At 28.5% G+C, this 24,188-nt stretch overlaps 2 protein-coding genes across 2 annotated transcripts in view; both read left to right on the top strand.

Annotated features, from left to right (window-relative positions):
- LOC145975859 (uncharacterized) overlaps positions 1-22,777 on the top strand; it is a 66,073-nt gene extending 43,296 nt beyond the window's left edge. Inside the window, exon 10 of the mRNA XM_083106599.1 lies at positions 22,694-22,777. Within this exon, the coding sequence (XP_082962725.1) occupies positions 22,694-22,777 (84 nt within the window). The remainder of the gene's footprint in view (positions 1-22,693) is intronic.
- On the top strand, positions 6,481-12,859 carry LOC145975439 (uncharacterized). Its single transcript, XM_083105929.1, has 9 exons — positions 6,481-6,620; positions 6,692-8,312; positions 9,104-9,302; positions 9,586-9,812; positions 10,096-10,249; positions 10,304-10,306; positions 10,419-10,642; positions 10,982-11,141; positions 12,150-12,859. The coding sequence occupies exons 2-9, from the start codon at positions 7,128-7,130 to the stop codon at positions 12,311-12,313; spliced, it is 2,316 nt and encodes a 771-aa protein (XP_082962055.1). The 5' UTR covers positions 6,481-6,620; positions 6,692-7,127; the 3' UTR covers positions 12,314-12,859.
- Positions 22,778-24,188: the final 1,411 nt, after the last annotated feature.

Here is a 24,188-nt window from a genome sequence, read left to right as displayed (position 1 = left end):
AACACGGATCGCCTGATATTTTTTAACATATATGATATGCTATATGTTTTTTAGATACGTGATCCATATATGTATATGATCGGAATTTATTTTAAAATGATATAAACAAATTGCATTCTTTCATTAAAGTATATAAAGACGTTCTCTCTAAATAATCAAATAAAAAATAGTATATAAAATTTTATGTAAAGATTATAGTGCATCATATTTTAGCTAGACAGGCAGATTATTAAAAACACACATCATTGAGTATCATAATCATATTAATAAAAAACGATATGCTATGATAAGCCGGTGTGAAGTTAGCATCCCATATTCAAAAATCGAAAGATTTATTAAGAGTTCTATTTGCACCCCAAATAATTCTATAGTTCCTGATGAGGTTTTAGAAATAGTTCCGGCGATTTACCTAAAAAAATTGCATTTTGAAAATATAAGGTGCCAATTTCTCGGTGGCACCGCAACATGCGAAAAGTGCCATTTAAACTATGCAATTCTATAGTTTTCGAAGAGTTTTATAGTTCCAGATAGGTTTTAACGATAGTTTCGACTGCTAAATATTTTTAAATAATTTTTTATTATGGAAATCGGCACCTAATCTTTCGTTAAAAATGGTCAGAACTTTTATGCCCTTTACTGCTTCGGGCCTTAATACTTATCGATAGAACTCTTCGGGGTGCAAACGGAATTGTAATTAGAACGCCGAAATTCGCAAAAACAATTTCAACTCCGTAGGACTTAGAAATTTTAAGAGCGAGTAACTAAAAGTGGCCAGAACTTTTTCGCTCTTCACTCTACGGTTTCAGGCCTTAATATTTATCGAGAGAACTCTTCAGGGTGCAAACGGAACTGTTATCAGAACACCGAAATAGAAAAAATTTCAATCCCTGGACTTGGAAATTTTCATGTGCCTTAAGAAGATGCCGGACTGTCCCTTTTTATCGATAAAATAAATAGACCGAAAACTTTTTATTAGTTGCACAGAATAATAAATGCTTTTCCGCGATTAAAGTACATATAAAAATAACCCGGGAAGTTCCCGGTTTTATATAAAAAAATCAAGAAAATTACAAAATTACAGTTTTTTTATCGGTTTCTAGCGTCGAGTCGGAACAATATTTGCTTAATATAAAAGTTTTGCAGTTTGTATGTGCAAAATAAGATTACTTCCTGGAAGAGATTGCATGAAGGAATATAAGTGAGCTTACAGAAATGAGTTTAGAAGCCTAATAAAAAAGGTTTCGGTCTATTAGACTTTCGTGCATATGTGTGTGTGTGCGAAATTGAGGCACGTGAGTAAAGCAGTCCTGTAAATTAGTTGCTCGCTATCGCGACAGACGGCGCTATAATCGGTTTGTGTGACAAGGAGAGTCAATCTCGTACCATCCTTCTCTTTCATCTTGCGTGTAATAGTATACGTCAGTATACATGTACGCGCACACTAAAGCATTACACTCTTGCGTTTTCTTTCTCGAATTCCGCGTCGTAGATACTCGCTGTCACGCAGCGGCATAACAATCGTACGCGTAACAAGCTGCGGGAAAACAGCGTTACAACGTGTTACGTAGAAAATATTCTGTGTAAGTTATACATAAACACAATATATATATATATATATATACAGGGCGATCCTGAAAAACGTTATGTCTTTAAAATGACGTATTCCTGACACCATTCTAAGACAATTTTTCCTTTACCAAAATTTGATTTGAAGCGTAGTTTTTGAATTATGAGCAAAAATAGTTAGTAAATCACGCGTCGGGTACAGAAGGCAGGCAGGAGCGGCGCGGCGTGCCGCGAGCGCGGGCGCAGCTGACCGCCCGACGGGTGATTATCACCGCATGAGTCGCTAACTATTTTATCTTATAACATAAAATTATGCTTTAAATAAAATTTTGGTAAAGAAGAAAATGTCTTAGAATTACGTCAGAAATACGTGTTCCTTAAAATAACGTTATTTTAATAATGAAAAGTTGTTCCGGATCGCCGGCCGTCCGACGTTGCAATCAGCTGATTGCTACACGCGATGTGTGTATGGCGGAGTGTGTGCGTAAGAGAGAGAGAGGGAGGGTAGGAGGGACAGACATTCATACACACGCACGCACTTTTTTTCTCGCTCTCTTTCTCTCTTTTACGCAACACTCATACACTCTCTCATTCAGTCTCTCACTCACACTCTCTCGGTCACTCACTCACTCACTCACCTGTTTACTCACTTGCTCACTCACCTTGTAGCAGCGTAGCGAATCTTCATGCTATGTATTGTTGTTATCTGCTGCACGGTTATGATTGCTAGAGATGCGCGACACATCGAAATTTTTTCGATTATTAGTCTCACACTCGATTGACACAATACAGATTACACGATAACGAGTTTACTGTTTATTCATTCACTATTGATTTATCGATACCAAAAATTACTTTCAAAGAAACGCGAATGCAAACAGCACATGATTCGACGCGAAGCGACGGACCGCGGAGACTGCGGGACCACAAGAGTTATGTGTCGCGCATCTCTAGCAATCATAACCGTGCAGCAGATAACAACAATACATAGCATGAAGATTCGCTACGCTGCTACAAGGTGAGTGAGCAAGTGAGTAAGCAGGTGAGTGAGTGAGTGAATGACCGAGAGAGTATGAGTGAGAGACTGAATGAGAGAGTGTATGAGTGTTGCGTAAAAGAGAGAAAGAGAGCGAGAAAAAAAGTGCGTGCGTGTGTATGAATGTCTGTCCCTCCTACCCTCCCTCTCTCTCTCTTACGCACACACTCCGCCATACACACATCGCGTGTAGCAATCAGCTGATTGCAACGTCGGACGGCCGGCGATCCGGAACAACTTTTCATTATTAAAATAACGTTATTTTAAGGAACACGTATTTCTGACGTAATTCTAAGACATTTTCTTCTTTACCAAAATTTTATTTAAAGCATAATTTTATGTTATAAGATAAAATAGTTAGCGACTCATGCGGTGATAATCACCCGTCGGGCGGTCAGCTGCGCTCGCGCTCGCGGCACGCCGCGCCGCTCCTGCCTGCCTTCTGTACCCGACGCGTGATTTACTAACTATTTTTGCTCATAATTCAAAAACTACGCTTCAAATCAAATTTTGGTAAAGGAAAAATTGTCTTAGAATGGTGTCAGGAATACGTCATTTTAAAGACATAACGTTTTTCAGGATCGCCCTGTATATATATATATAATATATATATATGTGTGTGTGTGTGCGCGCGCGCGCGTGTGTGCGTGTGGGTGGGTGTGGGTGTGGGTGTGTGTATGTATAGACATATGTATGTACAAAAGTGATGCGAGAGTTACGTGAAGAAGCGAGAAGCTAATAAGAACGAGCAAAATAACAATAAGAGCGAATGAGAAATAGCACCAGCAACGAGGACTCGAACTCGAGAATCGGATCTTTCTTTCACAATATTATTTTTCTCTCGCTCGCATCTATTACTGTCTCGCTCGCTCCTATTATTGTCTCGCTCGCATCTATTACTGTTTCGCTCGCTCCTATTATTGTCTCGCTCGCATTTATTACTGTCTCGCTCGCTCTCGATTCTTGGGTCCGCATATCTTTTCGAGCTGTCTATCACGATTGTCAAGTGTGACGTAGAAAGCAAGACCATGAGTAGAGAGCGAGCGAGATGATCTATCATCAAAAAGTTCCGAAGTCTCTTACAATCGGTTTCTTTGCTTCCTTTATCCATTTGCATTTCACGAAAATGTAAACATCTTATAAAATAAAAATTGAAACTTATTTTTAATTTCATCGTTTTGAAAATAATTTCAATGAATTAATGAGATTTTTGCGATTAAAGTGATATCAAACACGGCGTAAATCGGGTAATTTTTAATTAGTCTGGTAATACAAGTTTTATAATTATATATTTAACTAAAATGTCACTTATATCGTATTTGATATTATTTTAATCGTAACATTCTCATTATTCTATTAAAATTACTTCCAAATGAATAAGAAATGCATTTTATTTTCTGACATATATTCGTAAATATTATAAATAAAGTCTCATGTAAAAGATTACGCAATGTTCGACATCGGAAACTTTTTCGTTATTTATAATAATTTATAATAATTTATAATATGATAATTTACGACTTTAAATTGCCATAAAATAAAAACTAAAACTTTTATTTTATTTGATCTTTTTTGATAAAAAGGGATTAATGAAATTTTTGCGTTTAAAATGACATCGAACACAATATACCCATATAACATCGGACATTCTATGAATATGCATATTTTCTCCATGATATGAAAATAATATCTTGTATGTAAAATGTTTATACATTTCATATACATGATTTGGATATACATAACAATATATAATATGTATATACATTGATGTATTTTATATGTATATATAATAAATGTATGTTAAATGTATGTCAAATGTCTATACATAATATGTATATATTTCGTTGTACGTCAGATATACAGGGTGAGCCATTTTAATAAACGCACGCAATTATTTCGGAAACAAAGCATTTTATAGAAAAATGTTTCAGACAAAAGTTTTATGGTTTCGAGGGGGCCATAAGATGGTATCATTGGTTTGACATTGAAGAATTATTTGAAGGTCACATGAAGGTCACCTTCAATTTCTTAAATGGAACCTACTATTTGTCATTGCATATTCTTGTAGCTTATCTCGAGAGCTTTCCAAAACACTATAATTAAGTACCTTTTCGTTAAGTACTTTTTGAGTTATGAGGCTTGAAATAATTTCTTAATTTTACATAAACCGTAAAATATCTTGTAAAATATTCATTTTTCGATTATCTTATCTTAATACTTTTATGTACAAAATAATGAGAGGAATCAATTGGTGTAAAGAAAACACATAGTTGTTTTTAAGAAAAAATATGGAATTGTTAATTGCAAATTATATATTTTTTCTTCAAAACAACTATGTGTTTTCTTTACACCAGTTGATTCCTCTCATTATTTTGTACGTAAAAGTATTAAGGTAAGATAATCGAAAAATGAATATTTTACAAGATATTTTACGGTTTATGTAAAATTAAGAAATTATTTCAAGCCTCATAACTCAAAAAGTATTTAACGAAAAGGTACTTAATTATAGTGTTTTGGAAAACTCTCGAGATAAGCTACAAGAATATGCAATGACAAATAGTAGGTTCCATTTAAGAAATTGAAGGTGACCTTCATGTGACCTTCAAATAACTCTTCAAGGTCAAACCAATGATACCATCTTATGGCCCCCTCGAAACCATAAAACTTTTGTCTGAAACATTTTTCTCTAAAATGCTTTGTTTCCGAAATAATTGCGTGCGTTAATTAAAATGGCTCACCCTGTATATACATTGCTGTACATTACACGTACATACATTATGCAATCTCTAAATATATACATTGCATATACATAATTGCTGTACGTAAGATGTATATGCATTGCTGTACATTATACGTACATACATTATGCAATCTCTAAATACATACATTGCATATACATAATATGTATATGCTTTGCTGTACGTAAGATGTATATACATTGCTGTACATTATACGTACATACATTATGCAATCTCTAAATACATACATTGCACATACATAATACATATATACTTTGCTGTACGTAAGATGTATATACATAAATTATGATCAATCTCTCTCTCTCTCTCTCTCTCCCTCTCTCTCTCTTTCTCTCTCTATGTGTATATATATATATATATATATATTAAAACACGCTTTGTAATTATCTTACTTAAGTTTCAAGTTAAATATGACTGCAAAAATGAATTTTGGATTTTTGTTTATATGAACTTTTTTGCTCATTTCGATGAGTAGAATGCAATTCCTAAAATAGCGGCTCACTTTTAAGAGACACCCAATATAATAAATTATAATAATATTATTAATATATAAGATGATATAATATAGTATTATAAGTAAATATTATAAATATAAATAATATTAATATAATATATAAATTATATATATATATATATATATATATATGTATGTGTGTATATATATAAATTTATATTTTAATTAATAATGTGTATATGTTAAAACATTAAATAACATTATATATATATATATATATATATATATATATATAATTATATAAATATATTATATACAATATATATAATATATATATTATATAATTATATTATATATAATATATATATTAATATATATATATATTCGCAATAATATATTAAATATTTATTATATATATTTAATTTTTAATATATTATTGCGTATATATATATTAATTATAATAGAAAATAAATTGTCAGTATCTTCTATTATAAATTCTATTATTATAATAGAGAATACTAATTTATTATTTGAGCATCAATAAAATAGCTTTTAATATGGCCGCGCGTACATGCGATGTGCAAAGTGCTCTGCGCATCACATGCGCATTACATACGCGATTCACATTTGTTTTATCTTCTTCACTGCCAAGTCGCCACGGTAAGCCAAGACCTCGTGCTGCCTGCATTTCGCGATTGTTAATACCCTTTTCCCGCCAAAAGTTTTTGTAGTGTGATACACATATTTTATATATCATATTCGTTTATTGTGTATATGGTTATTGGACGAAACCTTCCTTTTCGAAGTAAGTACGATATATTATATATGTATAAAATATAATATAAATACTTGATACTCGAACATTTCTGTTTTTAGTCTAACCTAATAATAATAGCCATGAATAAGTCAGAGACGAGGAATAAAATAAAGTTTCATAGAAAGCTTACAAATAAGATTAATCGATCTCTAGCATTAATTAGCAACAATTCAGTGTTATCTTGTGATTCTCTATCAGATAATTTTAACGATTCTCATAATATTAATAACATTAGAAAAATCGCAGATGATAATATTACTATTGATAGTGCAAATAATGATATAAACGTTAATATTCCATACAACAATGAGTTATCTACTAATAATGTCGATGAATCATCAAATAATATTGAACATAATCATAATAACAATAGTAATAATGCCCAAAATAATGTATCGTTAACTTCAAAACTAGCTGCATGGGCTATAAACGAAAATATAACTTTAGCGGCGTTAGGAAAACTACTTCCTATAATACGAGAAATACCGGGATGTAATGATATACCAAAGGATCCAAGGACTTGTCAAAACACTCAGAAAAATAAATGTAAAATCTATAGGTTGTGGGACATATTTTTATTTTGGTATAGAGAAAACGTTAAATTCGTTTTGTATAAATCATAAAATCAGCATACAACAAAATGAAGAGTTCTTATTAGCTATCAATATTGATGGTTTACCTTTAAGCAAAAGTTCAAATAGCTCGTTTTGGCCTATTTTATGTTCGGTAAAATCAATAAAAATTCTTATAAATCAAGTGTTTTTAGTTGCATTATATCATGGTTCAGCAAAACCAAAATCTGATGATTTTTTTAAAGATTTTATAAATGAATCTATTCATCTATCGACTAACGGAATATTAATAAATTCTGTTACATATAAATTCCGAATTTTAATGTTGATTTGTGATTCACCGGCAAAATCATTTGTTTTAGCTATTAAAAATCATACAGGCCATTTTTCATGTACAAAATGTGACCAAGAAGGTGAATTATTTAATCATGTATTATGCTTTATTGAAACAGAGCGTTTTTGTAAAAGAACCGATACTTCATTTAGAACTACTGCTCAACCAGAACATCATATTGGTAGAAGTATGCTATTAGATATACCGAACTTTAATATGATAGACAGTGTTCCAATAGATTATATGCATAATCTTTTATTAGGTGGCATGAAAAGACTTCTTTGTCACAAACGATATGGATGGATTTATGGTAAACAACCGCATAAATTACGAGCTCGTGATGTTAATAAAATTTCAGAAAATGTTCTAAAATTAAAACGATATGTTCCTCACGAGTTTTCCAGAAAGACACGTTCTATACTTGAGTGTAAAAGATATAAAGCTACGGAATTTAGATTTTTTTTGCTATATGCTGGTCCTATAGTTTTAAAAGAAGTTCTGTCATCCAAAGTCTACAATAATTTCATTACATTAAGTCTTGCAAGTTCTATAATGATCAGTCAATATTATTCGAGATTTGAAAATTATGTATTATATGCTAATAGTTTAATGAAAATTTATATTTGTCAATCTATTAAAATTTACGGTCCAGACTTTATATCACACAACATACATAACTTCTTACATTTAAGTGACTGTGTAAAATTATATGGCTCACTTGATAATTTTAGTGCTTTCCCTTTTGAAAATTATATGCAACAATTAAAAAAAAAGGTTCGTAAATCTGCTTTGCCTTTACAACAAGTCATACATCGTGTGTTTGAGGAAAGTAATATAAGTCAAAACGTTTTGTCTAATATTACGAATAATGATTGTGTAAAACTATTAATGGAACATTTCAATGGTCCTTTGATTAATAATTGTACATCTCCACAATACAGACAAATACAGACAAATAATTATTATTTAGATATTTCAAAAATAGCCGATAGATTTGTCGAATTAAAAAATAATGTAATTGTTGAAATTAAAAATTTTGCTTCTTATGAAACCTCTATATGCTTATTAGGATACAGATATAGTAAGCAAGATAATTTTTACTCAAAGCCATGTTCCTCGTCTTTATTTGATATCCAATATATAAAGAAAGAAACTAACTCACTTGAAGTATGGAATATCGACTTTATCAAAAGAAAATTGATAGTACTACCTTACAAGCACAATCTTGTTTCATTTCCATTATTACATATTTAAATGATTGCTAATTTTAAACTTATCAAAAAATGTATAATTGAAATTTACTTGTATATAATATATAATATTTATATAATAATTTTTTTTATATAAGAAAGATATGCTTATTTTATTAATATATTTGTACCTTTTTTTGCATAAAAATTTACATACAAATTTTATTTTCTATTATCAAATAAGTAAAAGTGTGTAAAATTAGCTATATTTTATAAACTTATTTATTTGCATGTGTTTTAATATTTTTTGTCATATATACATATTATAAAATATTATTTTTTTTGTTATAAAATTAACAACGATCTGATGACAAGATGACCTGGTTCGTTGTGAAATTTGATGTTGAAGATACAGTAGAAGCAGTACCGAATACATGGTATATAAAAAAAAATGCACAATGTTATTGGCCACCTGAAGGTACTATAAAAAACGTTATAATAGACTTCATAAAAAAGAAACATATGCCCGAAGCAAATTGGATACTCTATGAAGCTACTCTTTTGGGTGTATATGGTAAAGTATATATTTTTAAACATATAAAATATATCATTATTGTATAATTGCTTTCTATGTAATATAAAAAATATATATACGTACAGAATATATATATGGCACAAATATATTTTAGAAATAATTTTAGAAATCTTTATATATGTATATAGAAACTGTATTATATAAGTAATAATTATATATACTCATGGCTTATTAATAATTTATTTTTGAAGTAAAAACACAGATTTCTCACTTTTACAATTTAATATTAATTAAATTATTTATTTAAAATATGGTTTTATAGACAATTATAAAACAGCGCAACAGAAAGCTAATAAGGCAAGGAATACGAACAATCTTTCCTCCAACAATGAAAAATTAAAACAAAAATATAGACGAAATAAAAAGAAAAATGGAAGGCATTCTAACAAATCTGATAATGAATACGAATTGTCCACTGAAACAGAAATATCTTCATCAGATGATGTAAGATATCCTGACATTCCAATTGAACAAAGTGACTCAAGCGATAGAAAGTAAAAAACACGATAATTGCATAATACATATATTATATTCATTCAATATGTTATTGTATTAATTCAATGTTTTATAATACAAAATAAGTTAGACAATTTTTGGGAAAATATTTATAATAAAAATAATATTTAAAAAAATATAAAAACATACAGGAAAAAGTTTAAAATTCTATTAGCATTTTGTCCCTATTAATTATTTGTAGTAGTTATTGTATATTATACATACAAAAGTTTAATAATTATATGCGAAAAAAGTATTTTTAATTTCCTTTTTTCTAGAGATGAGAGTAGACAATAATATTGATAAGAATATTCAGCTCAAAGCTTCTACTTCTAATACACATACTACTTGTACATCTGGAACTATAGTGAAAACTGCATCGCTATATCATAAATCTGGTTCGGCTTTTGAACAAAACATTAGTGAGAAAGGTATTTTGATATTTAATAATTTATTATACTATCTATATGTAAATAAATAAATAGAGAGTGAGAGAGAGAGAGAGAGAGTTTTTAAATTAAATTCTGGAAGAAAGTATTATTATATGTAAGAAAATATTACTACACAATATTTACAATTATATAATTATTTACATTTTAGAGTTTCAAAAACGGGTTTTGAGAGAATTGTACATTCTCAGTTTGAAAATTGATGACATTTCTGAAATTATGAATGCTGTACTGAAAAATAAAGCAGATGCAACGAATAAATTATCTGCATGTAGTGAGGCTCCCGATATTATCAAATTGTTCCCAGTAAATGATGATGCTTTGGTTCAATTGGAAGATTGGTTAATGAGTTCCGAACAAAATAAAACAATATTGGTAAGAGAAATCAAAATATTTCTCTACTAAATAAAGAGTGCAGTAGTGTCAAAGAATTAATATATCATATTAGAATATTCTGTAATCATGTAATATATATAATATATGTTCAATATTTTCTATATTTAGCACTATATTTTCTACATTAACATTTTTTTTCTATATTATTTAACTAAAAAAATCTCTGTAAGGTTATATATATACAAAAATATATAATAATATAAATAATTTGTAATATATTCAATATTTTCTATATTTAAAAAGGTCTGTGAAAATATATATATATTATATTGAATAATAAATATAAATAATTAAATTTTTATCTTCTTATCATTCCAGTCTCAAAATTTAAGTCGTATTGGAGGACTTAACGTTAAAGAAGTTGTACGAAGGATAATGTATCGGGTTTTTACTAATGAAGTCGGCATGTCTTATTCTTGGGAAGGAACAAAGAAAAAAAAAGTATTCAAAAATTTAGCTGTTGCATCTATTATTATCTGTAAGTTATTAAATTACTTTATAAAGTCTTTTTGTCTAATTTTATCAAAAAATAAATAATATTAAGTATTTTTTAAAGTGGAAACATTAATATTACATAATGAAATGAAAGAAAATAAAGAAAGAATAATTGAAAAGTATCATGTGTATTCGTTAAAGTTGTAAATAATTTTATTTTAAGGTATATTTATATTTTATTTTATATTATAAATATTACATAAACTTATAATATTTTATTATTTATTTATTGACATATACACATAAACAACGAGACTTTTTAAAAAATTATAATTATTTCTGTAACATACATATATTATAATGCAATATAGAGTTTTTGCTTTTAATAGCCTATCTAATAGCCAAACATATGGTAAAAAAGTTTTGTATAAAATCGTTAATATTTTTTTATTTGAAATAAAATTTCAAAACGAGTACAACATCTTTGCAAGCATTCATATTTTGATATACTTTTATCGGCATATATTTATATTTTATATGTTACTAAAAATGTGGTATGATCTAATTTTAATTCAGTTTAATAAAACTATATGAACTGGAAAAACAAATAATGTTTTATTATTTTCATATAAATTATAAAAATTAAAATTAAATATGATACAAACACATACTTAATTTTAATATAAGGTATTAAGGGATACTGTCGCGTGTCCTGTGCACAAAACACACGTGTAGTAAATAGTAAGATGGATTGCTTATTTGGTTGAGGGAGTTAGTATGAATCTTAAAGATTAACAAAGAAAATAAAGCAATTTAGACATAATTGTTGTATGTGTATTTACGTGTAACATAACATAATTTTAAATATTTATGTATTTTACATAAAATATATTTGAAATATATATATATATATAGTGGCACAAGCACGCGTATGCCTTAATACTTTATAACATAAAAGATATACTATATATATATATATATTTTTTTTTAAATAAATACATATATATATATTTTTTTTTTCTATATATATATCTTGTATAAATGTTTACAGCTGCTGTACGACTTAATAAGAACACTCAAGATTGTACAGATTCCGAAATAATATGTTTTATAAAAGCGTGGCTTGTAAGAAGCAAAGATCGCTTTAACAATAATAACAAAAATAAAAACATCATGTCTGAAGAAGATGAAAGAACTGAAGAGTCGACTCATTAACAATGGAAAAGAAATTTTGACGTAAAAAGTTCATGCTTAATATTAAGTAATAATATTATTTCAATATGCAAGGTATTTTACATAAAGTATTATAAGCTGTCTCTTCTGCAACTGCTAGAGATATTAATTTGAATTTTTGAATTAAATGAGAGCTTCAAAATTTGGTGGATAAAAAAATAAATGTCGGAGGCTTTTAACGAACAAAAGGGGATTCTCCTAATTTTTTTAAGTGGAACCACTATATTTTTTTTATATAAACCGATTTCTTGCAATATTTGACACAAAAAGTTATAAGGGTAGGATGATCAAAACGTGAATATTTTATACGATATTTTGTACTTTAATGTGGCATAATTTTACATAAACTATATAATATTTTTTAAAATACGCAATTTCTGATGATTTTACCTCAACACTTTTATGCACAAAATAATGAGAAGAATCAATTGGTGTAAAGAAAACACGTGTTGTTTTCAAGAAAAAGTATATAAATTGCAACTAGCAGTTACATATTTTTTCTGGAAAAAAACTATGTTTTCTTTACATCAATTGATTCTTTCCATTATTTTATGCATAAAAATATTGAGATAAGATTATTGGAAAATGAATATTTTGAGAGATATTTTATTGTTTATATAAGATTATTATGTCATATTAAAGTACAAAATATCTATTCCCTTTTTGATCATATACTATTCTTATTCTTTATGCTAAATATTGCAAGAAATCGATTTATATAAAAAAATTATAGTAGTTCTATTTAAGAAAAATAAAAGGAAAGTTTCCCTTTTGTTCCTTAAAAACTCCCAACATTATTTTTTTTGATCCATCAAATTTTCAGGTATCTTGTTCCATTTAATAAAAAAATTCAAGTTAATCTTTAGTACTGGCAAAGAAAACAACTTGCAACACTTTATGTAATACTCTGTATTATATATATATATATATATATATATATATATATATATATAATTTAATCTATTTTTTGTTTTATTATATATTATAAATCAATAATTAACTTGTGCAATTTAATTTTTAGATGTAATCTAATTTTCTTATTGCTTACTTTAAAATGGATTTTAATATTTTATTTTCTTTTAAAATTTAAAACATGTTTGCAGTTTTTTTATTGTTTAAATTTTTAAATCAATTAAATTAATTTGTGCAATTTTTTATTTTTACATGTTAAATAATTTTCTTTTTGCTTAAATAATAATAGATTTTAATATTTGTAGTTTCTTCTTGTTTACATTTTTTATTATATTACAATAATTATATAACTACAATAACAAGATGTATTAATTAATAAAATAGCCTATAATTTCCAAAAATATCAAAAAATAATTTTTTTATCCATTTTCGAGATTACATGTATGGATAATATTGTATTCAATATTATATATTCAAGAAAAATTTATGTTTTTATAAAGACATAAATAATTGTATCCGAAGTTACATATGCAATATATGTGTGGTTTATTTAAGTCTGTTTTTTCTTTAGTAGTATTGTTTCCCTTTTACATGATTTTTATGTATATGTATATATAATAATAGTATAGTATAATATAGTATATATATAATATAGGTAGATTAGTAAAAGCATAAAATATATACATGACTTTACACACACACACACACACACACACACACACACACACACACACACACACACACACACACACACACACAGAGAGAGAGAGAGAGAGAGAGAGAGAGAGAGAGAGAGAGAGAGGGAGGGAGGGAGGGAGGGAGGGAGGGAGGGAGGGAGGGAGGGAGAGAGAGGGAGAGGGAGAGAGAGTGAGAGGGAGAGGGAGAGAGAGGGAGAGAGAGAGAGAGGGAGAGAGAGAGGGGGAGAGAGAGAGAGGGAGAGAGAGAGGGAGAGAGAGAGAGAGAGAGAGAGAGAGAGAGAGAGAGAGAGAGAGAGAGAGAGAGAGAGAGAGAGAGAGAGAGAGAGAGAGAGAGAGAGAGAGAGAGAGAGAGAGAGAGAGAGAGAGAGAGAGAGAGAGAGAGAGAGAGAGAGAGAGAGAGAGAGAGAGAGAGAGAGAGAGAGAGAGAGACCATGGATCTTCTATGTATATACAGAGTAAAGATTACATTTGCACATACATATCATATGTCAATGTATGTCTATTCGATTAATGAAGTACATACATGAAATATATAAATGTATATACGATGTATATACTAAGTATATTATTTTAATGTTTATTTGATATGTAATTTATATACAGATGTACATACACAGTACGTACATACTAAATGTAAAATGTATATACAGAATGTATATACATAGATTGTACTAATCATGTGCATATGTATATACTATGGATCTATTATGTACATAGTTCCGGTTACATTTGCATATACTTTTCACATACATTGTATGTGTATTTGCTAAATGAGGTATATACATGGAATATACAATATACATAAATGTATATATACCGCATATACTATGTATATTTTAATGTTTTATGGGTAATTTGGATAACTTACTTATTGTTATATAAGTATATTATTGTTATATAAGTAAAAAAATGTATCTAATTGAAAATTATTCGAATAAAATGTTGGGTTGTTTAATGTGATTTTAGTCGTAAAAATCATATTAATTCTAAAATTATATTCAGTAAGATAAATTAAGTAATGTAAAAATTTTAGTTTCTAATACAATTTCAATGTTATCAATTGTGGTGTTCACATGACGTCTCCTGGTCTAAATATAGTCGATATAATTAATATTAAATGATCTATATATTGTGCAGTGAAACAAATTATCTTAATTTATTATACATATTAAAATAATTTCTTTCTTTCTTTCACATATTTAAATGTATCAGAAGATGTCATGTGAACACTACAATTGATAACATTGAAAATGTATTAGAAACTACAATTTTTACATTACTTAATTTATCTTACTGAACATAATTTTAGAATTAATATGGTTTTTACGACTAAAATCACATTAAACAACCCAACATTCTATTCGAATAATTTTCAATTAGATACATTCTTTTACTTATATAACAATAAGTAAAAGTTATCCGAATTATATTGTGTTCGATGTCATTTTAGACGCAAAAATTTCATTAATCCCTTTTATCAAAAAAGATCAAATAAAATATAAAAGCTTTAGTTTTTATTTTATGGCAATTTAAAGTCGTAAATTATTATAAATAACGAAAAAGTTCCCGATGTCGAACATTGCGAAGTCTCTTACATGAGACTTTATTTATAATATTCACGAATATATGTCAGAAAATAAAATGCATTTTTTATTCATTTGAAAGTAATTTTAATAGAATAATGAGAATGTTGCGATTAAAATAATATCAAACACGATATAAATCACATAAATTTAAATTTAGTTAAATAAATAATTATAAAACTTGTATTATCAGACTAATTAAAAATTACCCGATTTACGCCGTGTTTAATATCATTTTAATCGCAAAAATTTCATTAATTTATTAAAATTATTTTCAAACCGATGAAATTAAAAATAAAAGTTTCAATTTTTATTTTATAAGATGTTTACATTTTCATGAATTCGGAATGGATAGAGGAAGCGAAGAAACCGATTGTAAGAGACTTCGGAACTCTTTGATGATCGGTCATCTCGCTCGCTAGAGAGAGAGAAAGCAAGACCATGAGTAGAGACTCATGGTCTTGCTTTCTCCGTCACACTTGACAATCGTGATAGACAGCTCGAATAGATAAGTGGACCCAAGAATCGAGAGCGAGTGAGACAGTAATAGATGCGGCGAGAGGAAAATAATAGTGTGAAAGAAAGATCCGAGCTCGAGCTCGAGTCCTCGTTGGTCGTGCTATTTCTATCTCGTTCGCTCTTAATGTTATTTCGCTCGTTCTTATTACCTGGCTTCCTCATGTAACTCTCGCATCACTTTTATACATACATAACCATTAGAGGCGAGCAAATCTGCTCTCACTCCCGCTCGTTCTCGCCAGCGAGACTGGATTCTCGATACTCAGATTATCGGGAGCGCTGTTATCGAGAATAGACGCTCGAGAACGAGCGAGTCCCGAGACTCCCAAGTCTCGATGTTCTATTAGATGGAGTGGGGGTAGGTAAGATTCAGGATTCAGCAACCGAAATCGAAACGACTCGGCGTTGTACGCAACACATGACAATAAATTCGTAAAAAAAATTGCATTTTTGCTATTTAATTATTTAAACAACTTTAGCTTTAAATCTAAAAATTATTAATAAAATAAAATGAAAAAAATAATAAGAAATTTTTTTAATAATAAATAAATTTTGTGAATAAAATAGGTAATAAAATAAGAAAAATTAATGTCATTTAATAACACATTTAATAACAAAATACATTTAAAATAGAGCTGAAAATGTGAATATGTATGTGTGTGTATATATATATATTATCCGAAATGTATGTGTGTGCAAATAAAACATGTAAAACTAAATATAATAAATAAAATAAATAAATAAAATATAATACAATAAAATAAAAATAAATTAAATAAATTAAATAAATTAAATAAATAAATACAATACAATACAATAGAAATAAAAAAAAATAAAATAGAAATAAAATAAAATACAATAAAATATAAATATAAATAAAATATAATACGATAAAATAAAAATAAATTAAGTAAATTAAATAAAAAAATAAAATACAATAAAATAAAATAAAAATAAATTAAATAAATTAGATAAATAAATACAATACAATACAATAATAATAAATTATAATAAAAATAAAAAAAAATAAAATAGAAATAAAATAAAATACAATAAAAATAGAAATAAAATAAAATAAAATAGAGTAAAAATATAAATAAAATATAATACGATAAAATAAAAATTAAATAAATAAATAAATAAAATAATTAATTTAAAATAAAATTAAAAAATCTATATGTATTTTTAAAATTAAGACAGCTTATTATTATGAATAAGTAAAATATCATTTACGCGATCAGGCTCAATGGTGCTACGTCGATTTGTTATAATAAGTCCTGCTTTGCTAAAATTTCTTTCACTAGCTGCACTGGTAGTAGGAATACAAAAAATTCGTTTAGCTATTTTAGCCAGCTTTGGCAGATGATTTGCATATATTTCCCACCATAGTAATATGCTTTCACATTCTAATAATTCTATGTTTAAATATTTTTCAATTTCATCTTTTTTGTGAGAATTACTTGACCGCCATTCTCGAAACTTCTTCATCGGAGGTTCTGAGACAGTTCCTTGATCAAAATTTATGTCTTCGTACATATATCTAACATTTTCGTGAATTTTTACTTTTTGCTCATGGCTTAAGACTGAAAGTTCTTTAAATGCTGGATGTAAAAATGTAGATACATAATGAATATCTTGAAGTTCATTTAATATTTTTTCCATTAAAAATTTCTCAGCTCGTTTTTTAATTTTTTGCATTGGCTGTAATTTAAACATCAATAAATTAAATGTATGTTCTAAACATATGTATATGTGTGTATGTGTGTGTGTGTGTGTGTGTGTGTGTGCATGCGCGCGCATATGTGTTCTAAACGTCACATTATTAAATTAACAAGCAAGTTGAAAAATTACCTCAGTATCAGTACTTGTGATATTACAATTGTTCAATAACGAGTAAGTCCAAGGAACTGCGAGTGGAAGTGTCGGTTCTTTTTCTCCTTCTAAATCATCCGTAGCATCTTTGAATAGTTTTAAAAAATTTATTATTTCCTCCATCAATTTTTTATTATATGCGGATATCATATAATATTTGTTTTTCTCTAATAAGATATTTGCAATCTCTTCATACTGTGTGTGTAAAGAGTTTAACAATATGAAAATGCTATTCCATCTTGTCTCAATATCTTGTTTTAAAGTTTTCTCAAGATGGACTACTAAGCCTGATCTTTTCATATAACCTACAATTCTTCGTGCGCTTTGGATGGAAAAAAAGACATCAGGTACTTCTTCATTTAAAAATGTTTCGTCCAGAGTATGACGTAAAGATGTATTTAAACAGTGCGCTAAACAAGATAATCGTTTATAATTTTCTAGAGCTTTTTTTATATTTGATCCTTGATCAGTGACAAAAGTGATATTTTTCAAGTCAGTTATATCAAGCATCGACATTTGCTCTTGTATTTCTAATAAAATATTTTCACCTGTTTTAGGAGTATCTGGAAATTTGGTGGTTGATATTACATTTGTTTTAAGTTTCCATTTATGTAAAATTTCTTCAATATAACTACTTGTTATTGTCAAGTAATGTAATTTTCGATAATTATCTGTCCACAAATCGCAAGTCATGGCGCACTGTTTTTCGGCTATAGCTGTCTTAATTTTCGGGATTATTTCTAGTCTTATTTCACCTGCCATCTCTGCTAAGTGTCGTGACACTGTTGTAGGATGTGGCAGAACTGAAGCCGCATCAATTTCGCCATATTTAGAACCTGTATTTATCAATTCTTGAGCAAGATCATGAAATCCATTACCTCCAACAAAATTAAATGGACGCAAATCTTTTGCACACATCAAAACACATTTAAGTTTTATCTTATCTTTATCCTGTTTTGATATAGTATTTGATTCTGTAGTACTTTTTAAAACGCATTTATGACGATTCATGCCAGTTGTGCTATTTTTATATGATAAAATGGTTTGACAATTTGTACATTGCACAAAACCAATAGAAGCATTCGTTCCAGATTCAACAATCAACTGGATAAAAGAATTAAATAAAGGAAATTATTATAAAATTAGAATATTAGAAAATTTTTCATATAACGCAAGTATACATAATATATCAAATTTGTAATAAATTTTTAAAACGTGTTATATATATATATATATATATATATATATATATATATATAAATACCTTAAAATTATTCCAGCAAACACTGGTTTTATCTGTAATAGGTTTTTGGAATAATTGTAATTTTCCATCTTGTAATTTCTTAATTATTTCTTCTTTATTGTTCTCAGACATTTTATAAAGATAATTTACTTTTATTTCAACACAGACTTAAACTTTACTATTCGAAGGCATATGACTGTTTAACTGAATATTTTTCAATATCCTAACTAAACGTTCGATTATTCAAACAAGGTCAAGATACTAAAAGAAACAATATTTTTAAATAACAAAATAAAAACATTAAATAAAATCATGTTTCTGTTACAAATATAATTATTTTATTGAAAATATAGATATTTTTATATATTTATATCTCTTCTTTATCAGTATTTATAAATAAATATGGATATTTTTAATTATTTATATTTTTACTTATAATTATATATATAATTGTCTAAACTAGAAGCGAGCTAATAAGAGTCAATAAGAATCAATACGTTGTAATTCAGGCGCAAGGATATATTTTAAAAACAATAATAAAAAGGCTATCGAACGTTTTGGCAATTTAAATTATTCTCAACGAATTTAAGTAATACAATCGTGTCAAAAATTAAGAATCAAAAATTGAAAAATTAAAAGATCGCATAATATTTATTATCAATTATATACAATAAAATAAGAAATTTTGTCATGATTGTTATTAATAATGTGCATTCGAATAATAAAGTTATACTGAATAAAATTATACTGATATATTGATTTAAAATAAAAATAAAAGAGATCTTACTTAAATTTACAATGATAATAAATTTTTCTAATTTTATAATTATATATAGATTTATAATTATATATTAATAATTATACATATATATTTATAATTATATATTTGTTTATTATTTTATGTTTTATAATTACATATTTTCATTCTATAATTATATATTTTATGTTTACTTTTTTATTTATTTATTTATTTATTTATTTAATATAGTTTTTAATAATTTGTTAAAGTAGTTGCTTACGTACCGTACGTTTCGAATATAAATATACATACATATTTCATATTTTCTAATTAATTTTATTAATTTTATTTATTTTTTTATTAATAAATTTTATTATTTAATATTAAAAAATTTTATTTATTTTATTGCATTTTTTATTTTAAATTATTAATAATTCTTAAATTTTTAGTAAAAATTGTTCAAATAAATGAATAAAAAGTGAAATTGTAATTTTATTCGAATTTATTATTGTAATGTGTTGCGTACATCGAATCATCTCGACTTTGGGACTCATCGGGAACCGTCGGGAATCAAAAATCTCGATCTATCCCGAGTCCCGATATTACCGATAGGTCTCGATTCCCGTTTGCATGTGCGCTTTGGTTATTTAAAATATTTATTTGGGAGGCAATCTATTCGTGAGCTGATTATTAAAAAAAAATACAGAGGCGATCTAATTCGTGTGCTGGTTTAAGAAAAACCCAGAGGTGATTTAATTCTGATGCTGGTTATTCGAAAAGTATTCCAGAGGCGATTTAATTCGTGTGCTGGTTATTCAAAAAAAATCTAGAGTCGATCTAATTTGTATGTTGGTTATTCAAAAAAAATTCGAGAAGCGATTTTAATTTGTGTGCTGGTTACTTTCAAAAATGTTTTACATCAGTTACGATTTGCATGTGTATTCTGGAAGCGAAATTTAAACGAAATTTAATTCAGAGATCATAAAGACACTGCCTCAACTAAAAGGCATATTTGATAAGAATAAAAATCCAGATAAAATGAATCATTGAACCGATTTTTACACGTAATAAGAGGATTCTTATTTTGAAAGTGTGCTATATATTGCGATAATTCTTATATAATTGTAGCATGTCATATAGCGACAAAAGCTAACAAATTATTGGAGCAAATTATACTGATCGCTGGCGATTTTTTTGATAACACCAAGCTTCGAATATACGATAGCCTACCCGGCAGTGTGGTGTCTATTGGTGTCTAAAAAAAAATTACTTTCATTGCCGTTGCCTACAAATAATATAATATTTGAAAAGTTTCAACTTGATAGCATATACATGAAATTTATGCTGCGGCTTTCCCTACACTACTATAAACTATAGCCTTAGAAGGAAATCCTTCTAAGGAAAAATATTTCAATAATGTGAAATGTACAAAGCAACATTTTTTTGAAATTATAGCAGAAAGTAAATTGCCTTTTCCAAAGTGATAAATTATTCATATATCTTACATTTATCATATCTGATCACGATATTCCAATGAATATCGTTAGAAAAAGACGCCTCAGTACAAATATCTCATTTGCATATATCGGAGAGACGAAAAAAATATATATTATGGTTGCGTCTGGAAATGGACGATGAAACCTATTATATTATCGATATAAATCTATCATTTCGATGCTTTTGAGACAAAGAATGTATTATGAAAATATTTATATTATTTATAAATTTTACGACATTACATCAATTTGCATAAAACATTTTATATTGTTAGAAAATTATATGCAAATATCTTTTTTATTGTATATAGAGATTGTCGCAGAGTACTATACATGTACAGGGTTTACCAAAAGTGTGGAAACCCCTTAATATTTCGAAAAATACGCATTTAAAAAAAAATGTTTCACATACGAAAGTTATAGGGTTTTATGTGGCGCATTACATAGCAACATTATTATGACCTCGAATAGCGTTGTCAAGGTTATGTGAAAGTCACCTCCAACTTTTTGAGTGGGATACCCTATATGTTTTTGCATATTCTTGTAGCTTATCTCGAGAGCTTTCCAAAACACTATAATTAAGTACCTTTTCGTTAAGTACTTTTCGAGTTATGAGGCTTGAAATAATTTCTTAATTTTACATAAACCGTAAAATATCTTGTAAAATATTCATTTTTCGATTATCTTACCTTAATACTTTTATGTACAAAATAATGAGAGGAATCAATTGGTGTAAAGAAAACACATAGTTGTTTTTAAGAAAAAATATGGAATTGTTAATTGCAAATTGGAACTATTTCTAAAACCTATCAGGAACTATAGAATTATTTGGAATGCAAATAGAACAATAAATCTTTCGATTTTTGAATGAGGTGCTAACTTCACACCGGCCTATGATAATGAACCGCAGATTATTGAGTCATTAATTTAAATGAGATAACGTTGAAATATTAAGTGTAGAGGATACTTTAATAAGAGATTTTATTATCAGAAATGTTTATTAAACATCAGAAAAATACTCACTTGATAAATAATGCTGAATGTCTTCTACACATATGTAGCGATTAAAAAGTTAACAAAAATTTAAATGTCCTGCGCCCGTATTAATTTAAATGTCTTCCGTTTTTAAAAGAAGGATTGAAAAATTGATTACTAAGAAGTATTTTTGCACAATGTAAGTAAATTTATGCTTCTTATTAGCCCATTCTATCTCAATATTGTAATATTCAATACATTACATCATTTTCTTGTTCTTATTTGTTTATTATTTTACTTAACAAATAAAATTTTTATTTATTAGGCTTCCGACACAACCGCTGTTACGATAGATTTTGCGATCATTATCCTAGCAAATTTTCCAGAGATACAAGTACGTACTTATTAAATTTCAAAGACGTAATTAAATTTATTTGTAATAAATGGAATATTTGCGAATGATATAATTCTCTATGATGAATGTAAAATAATTGTTTAGAGTAACAATCGACAATATTCTTTCGTAACAAATTACTCATGAAATGTTAAAATTGGCAAGTAAGAGCCAATGGTAATTAGGATGCTGGAAAGAAAAAGAAGAGAAAATACCTCCCCTTTTATTAATACACTCAGTCCAAACAAAAGCGGTACACTTAAAATTTGGGAAAAAATCACCAAATTTCAAATGACGATAACTTCGTAAATAATAAAGATAGAAAGGTCTGTAAAAAATGAAAACGAAGCTTGGAATCTCTACTTTAAAAATCGATTTATTTCAATGTTGCGAGATAAATTTATTTAAAATGGCGGATAACAAAGCAAGAGCATACGAAATTGAAAAATAATGGTCCGAGTTTGCCACGGCACATGGCGTGAGTCAAATGTCGCAACTCAAAGGGATAAAAAGCATATGATAGTACAGAGTTTCTTCTTTAAAATGCTTTTTCATTCATCTCGATACGATGATTTTTCGCCGAGACATTCGCATTTGAATAAGAAAGCAGCTTTTTACTTTAAACGCGAATAACTCTCCAAAAAATCTGTTAAGGTTTCGAGCGCCACTTTCTCGAAATTTCTCGCGTGATAGACACGTGGCTCCCGGAGAGCCTGTGCGACAAAGAAAAGGATATGTTTGTTGCCATATCGAGGACTTCCTCGCACTATGCGGAATGCGACCATTATTGGTTCGCGACCTCGCGTGATATTTCGCGGGCCAATTAGCAATCGACGAGTCGATCTCACATAACAAGCACGACCGGCCGGCTTTCCCGGACTCAGCAGTCAGCAGTGAGCCATGAGCACTTAACATTAATCGAGAGAGATCAGTAGATATGGGCCACTATGGTGCGTCAAAACAAACCCCCACCACTCGGCCCCTGGCGCCGTGGGCGTGGCCAGGTGAAGTGGAGGGAGGCGTTCTGATTGGTGGAAACAATGCCCCACCTCCCGAAGTCTCGATTTTGATTGGCTTGCACCATAGTGGCCCAGAGTTTGATTGGCTTGCACCATAGTGGTCCAGAGTTTGATTGGCTCGCACCATAGTGGCCCAGAGCTGCGATTGGTCGACGCCGGCTGTGTCGCCGATTTATCAAATTTTTATTTCCCTACCTCCGCGGTACTAGACTCGAAGAAGCAATCCTCCTCCCACTCCAGCCCTGGCCCACCTGTATAGGGTTCCGATTCAAATTCCCGTTACCTAGCCCTTAGTCGCTCTCGCTACGTCTTGGCAGAACGAACCCCCCCCCCCCACCTACCGACTTTCGGAGGGTAGCCGGCGGTATATGTCTCGAGGAAACAATCCTTACCTCCCCACTCCGTCT

The sequence above is a fragment of the Camponotus vicinus genome, unplaced genomic scaffold (genome assembly GCF_025532165.1).
Source record: "Camponotus vicinus isolate PSW18456_S1 unplaced genomic scaffold, iyCamVici1.0 SCAF_8, whole genome shotgun sequence".
Lineage (NCBI taxonomy): Eukaryota > Metazoa > Arthropoda > Insecta > Hymenoptera > Formicidae > Camponotus > Camponotus vicinus.
The sequence above is the reverse complement of the archived record's forward strand: the minus strand, read 5'-3'. Positions and strand labels throughout refer to the sequence as shown.

What these genes read in the sequence shown, in the direction of transcription:
- LOC145975439 (XM_083105929.1), top strand. Translation starts at nt 7,128, where the DNA reads ATGATATACCAAAGGATCCAAGGACTTGTCAAAACACTCAGAAAAATA. An exon ending in AACAAAATAAAACAATATTG is followed by an intron (nt 10,643 to 10,981) that starts GTAAGAGAAATC and finishes TTATCATTCCAG; the next exon opens with TCTCAAAATTTAAGTCGTAT. An exon ending in TGTTGCATCTATTATTATCT is followed by an intron (nt 11,142 to 12,149) that starts GTAAGTTATTAA and finishes AAATGTTTACAG; the next exon opens with CTGCTGTACGACTTAATAAG.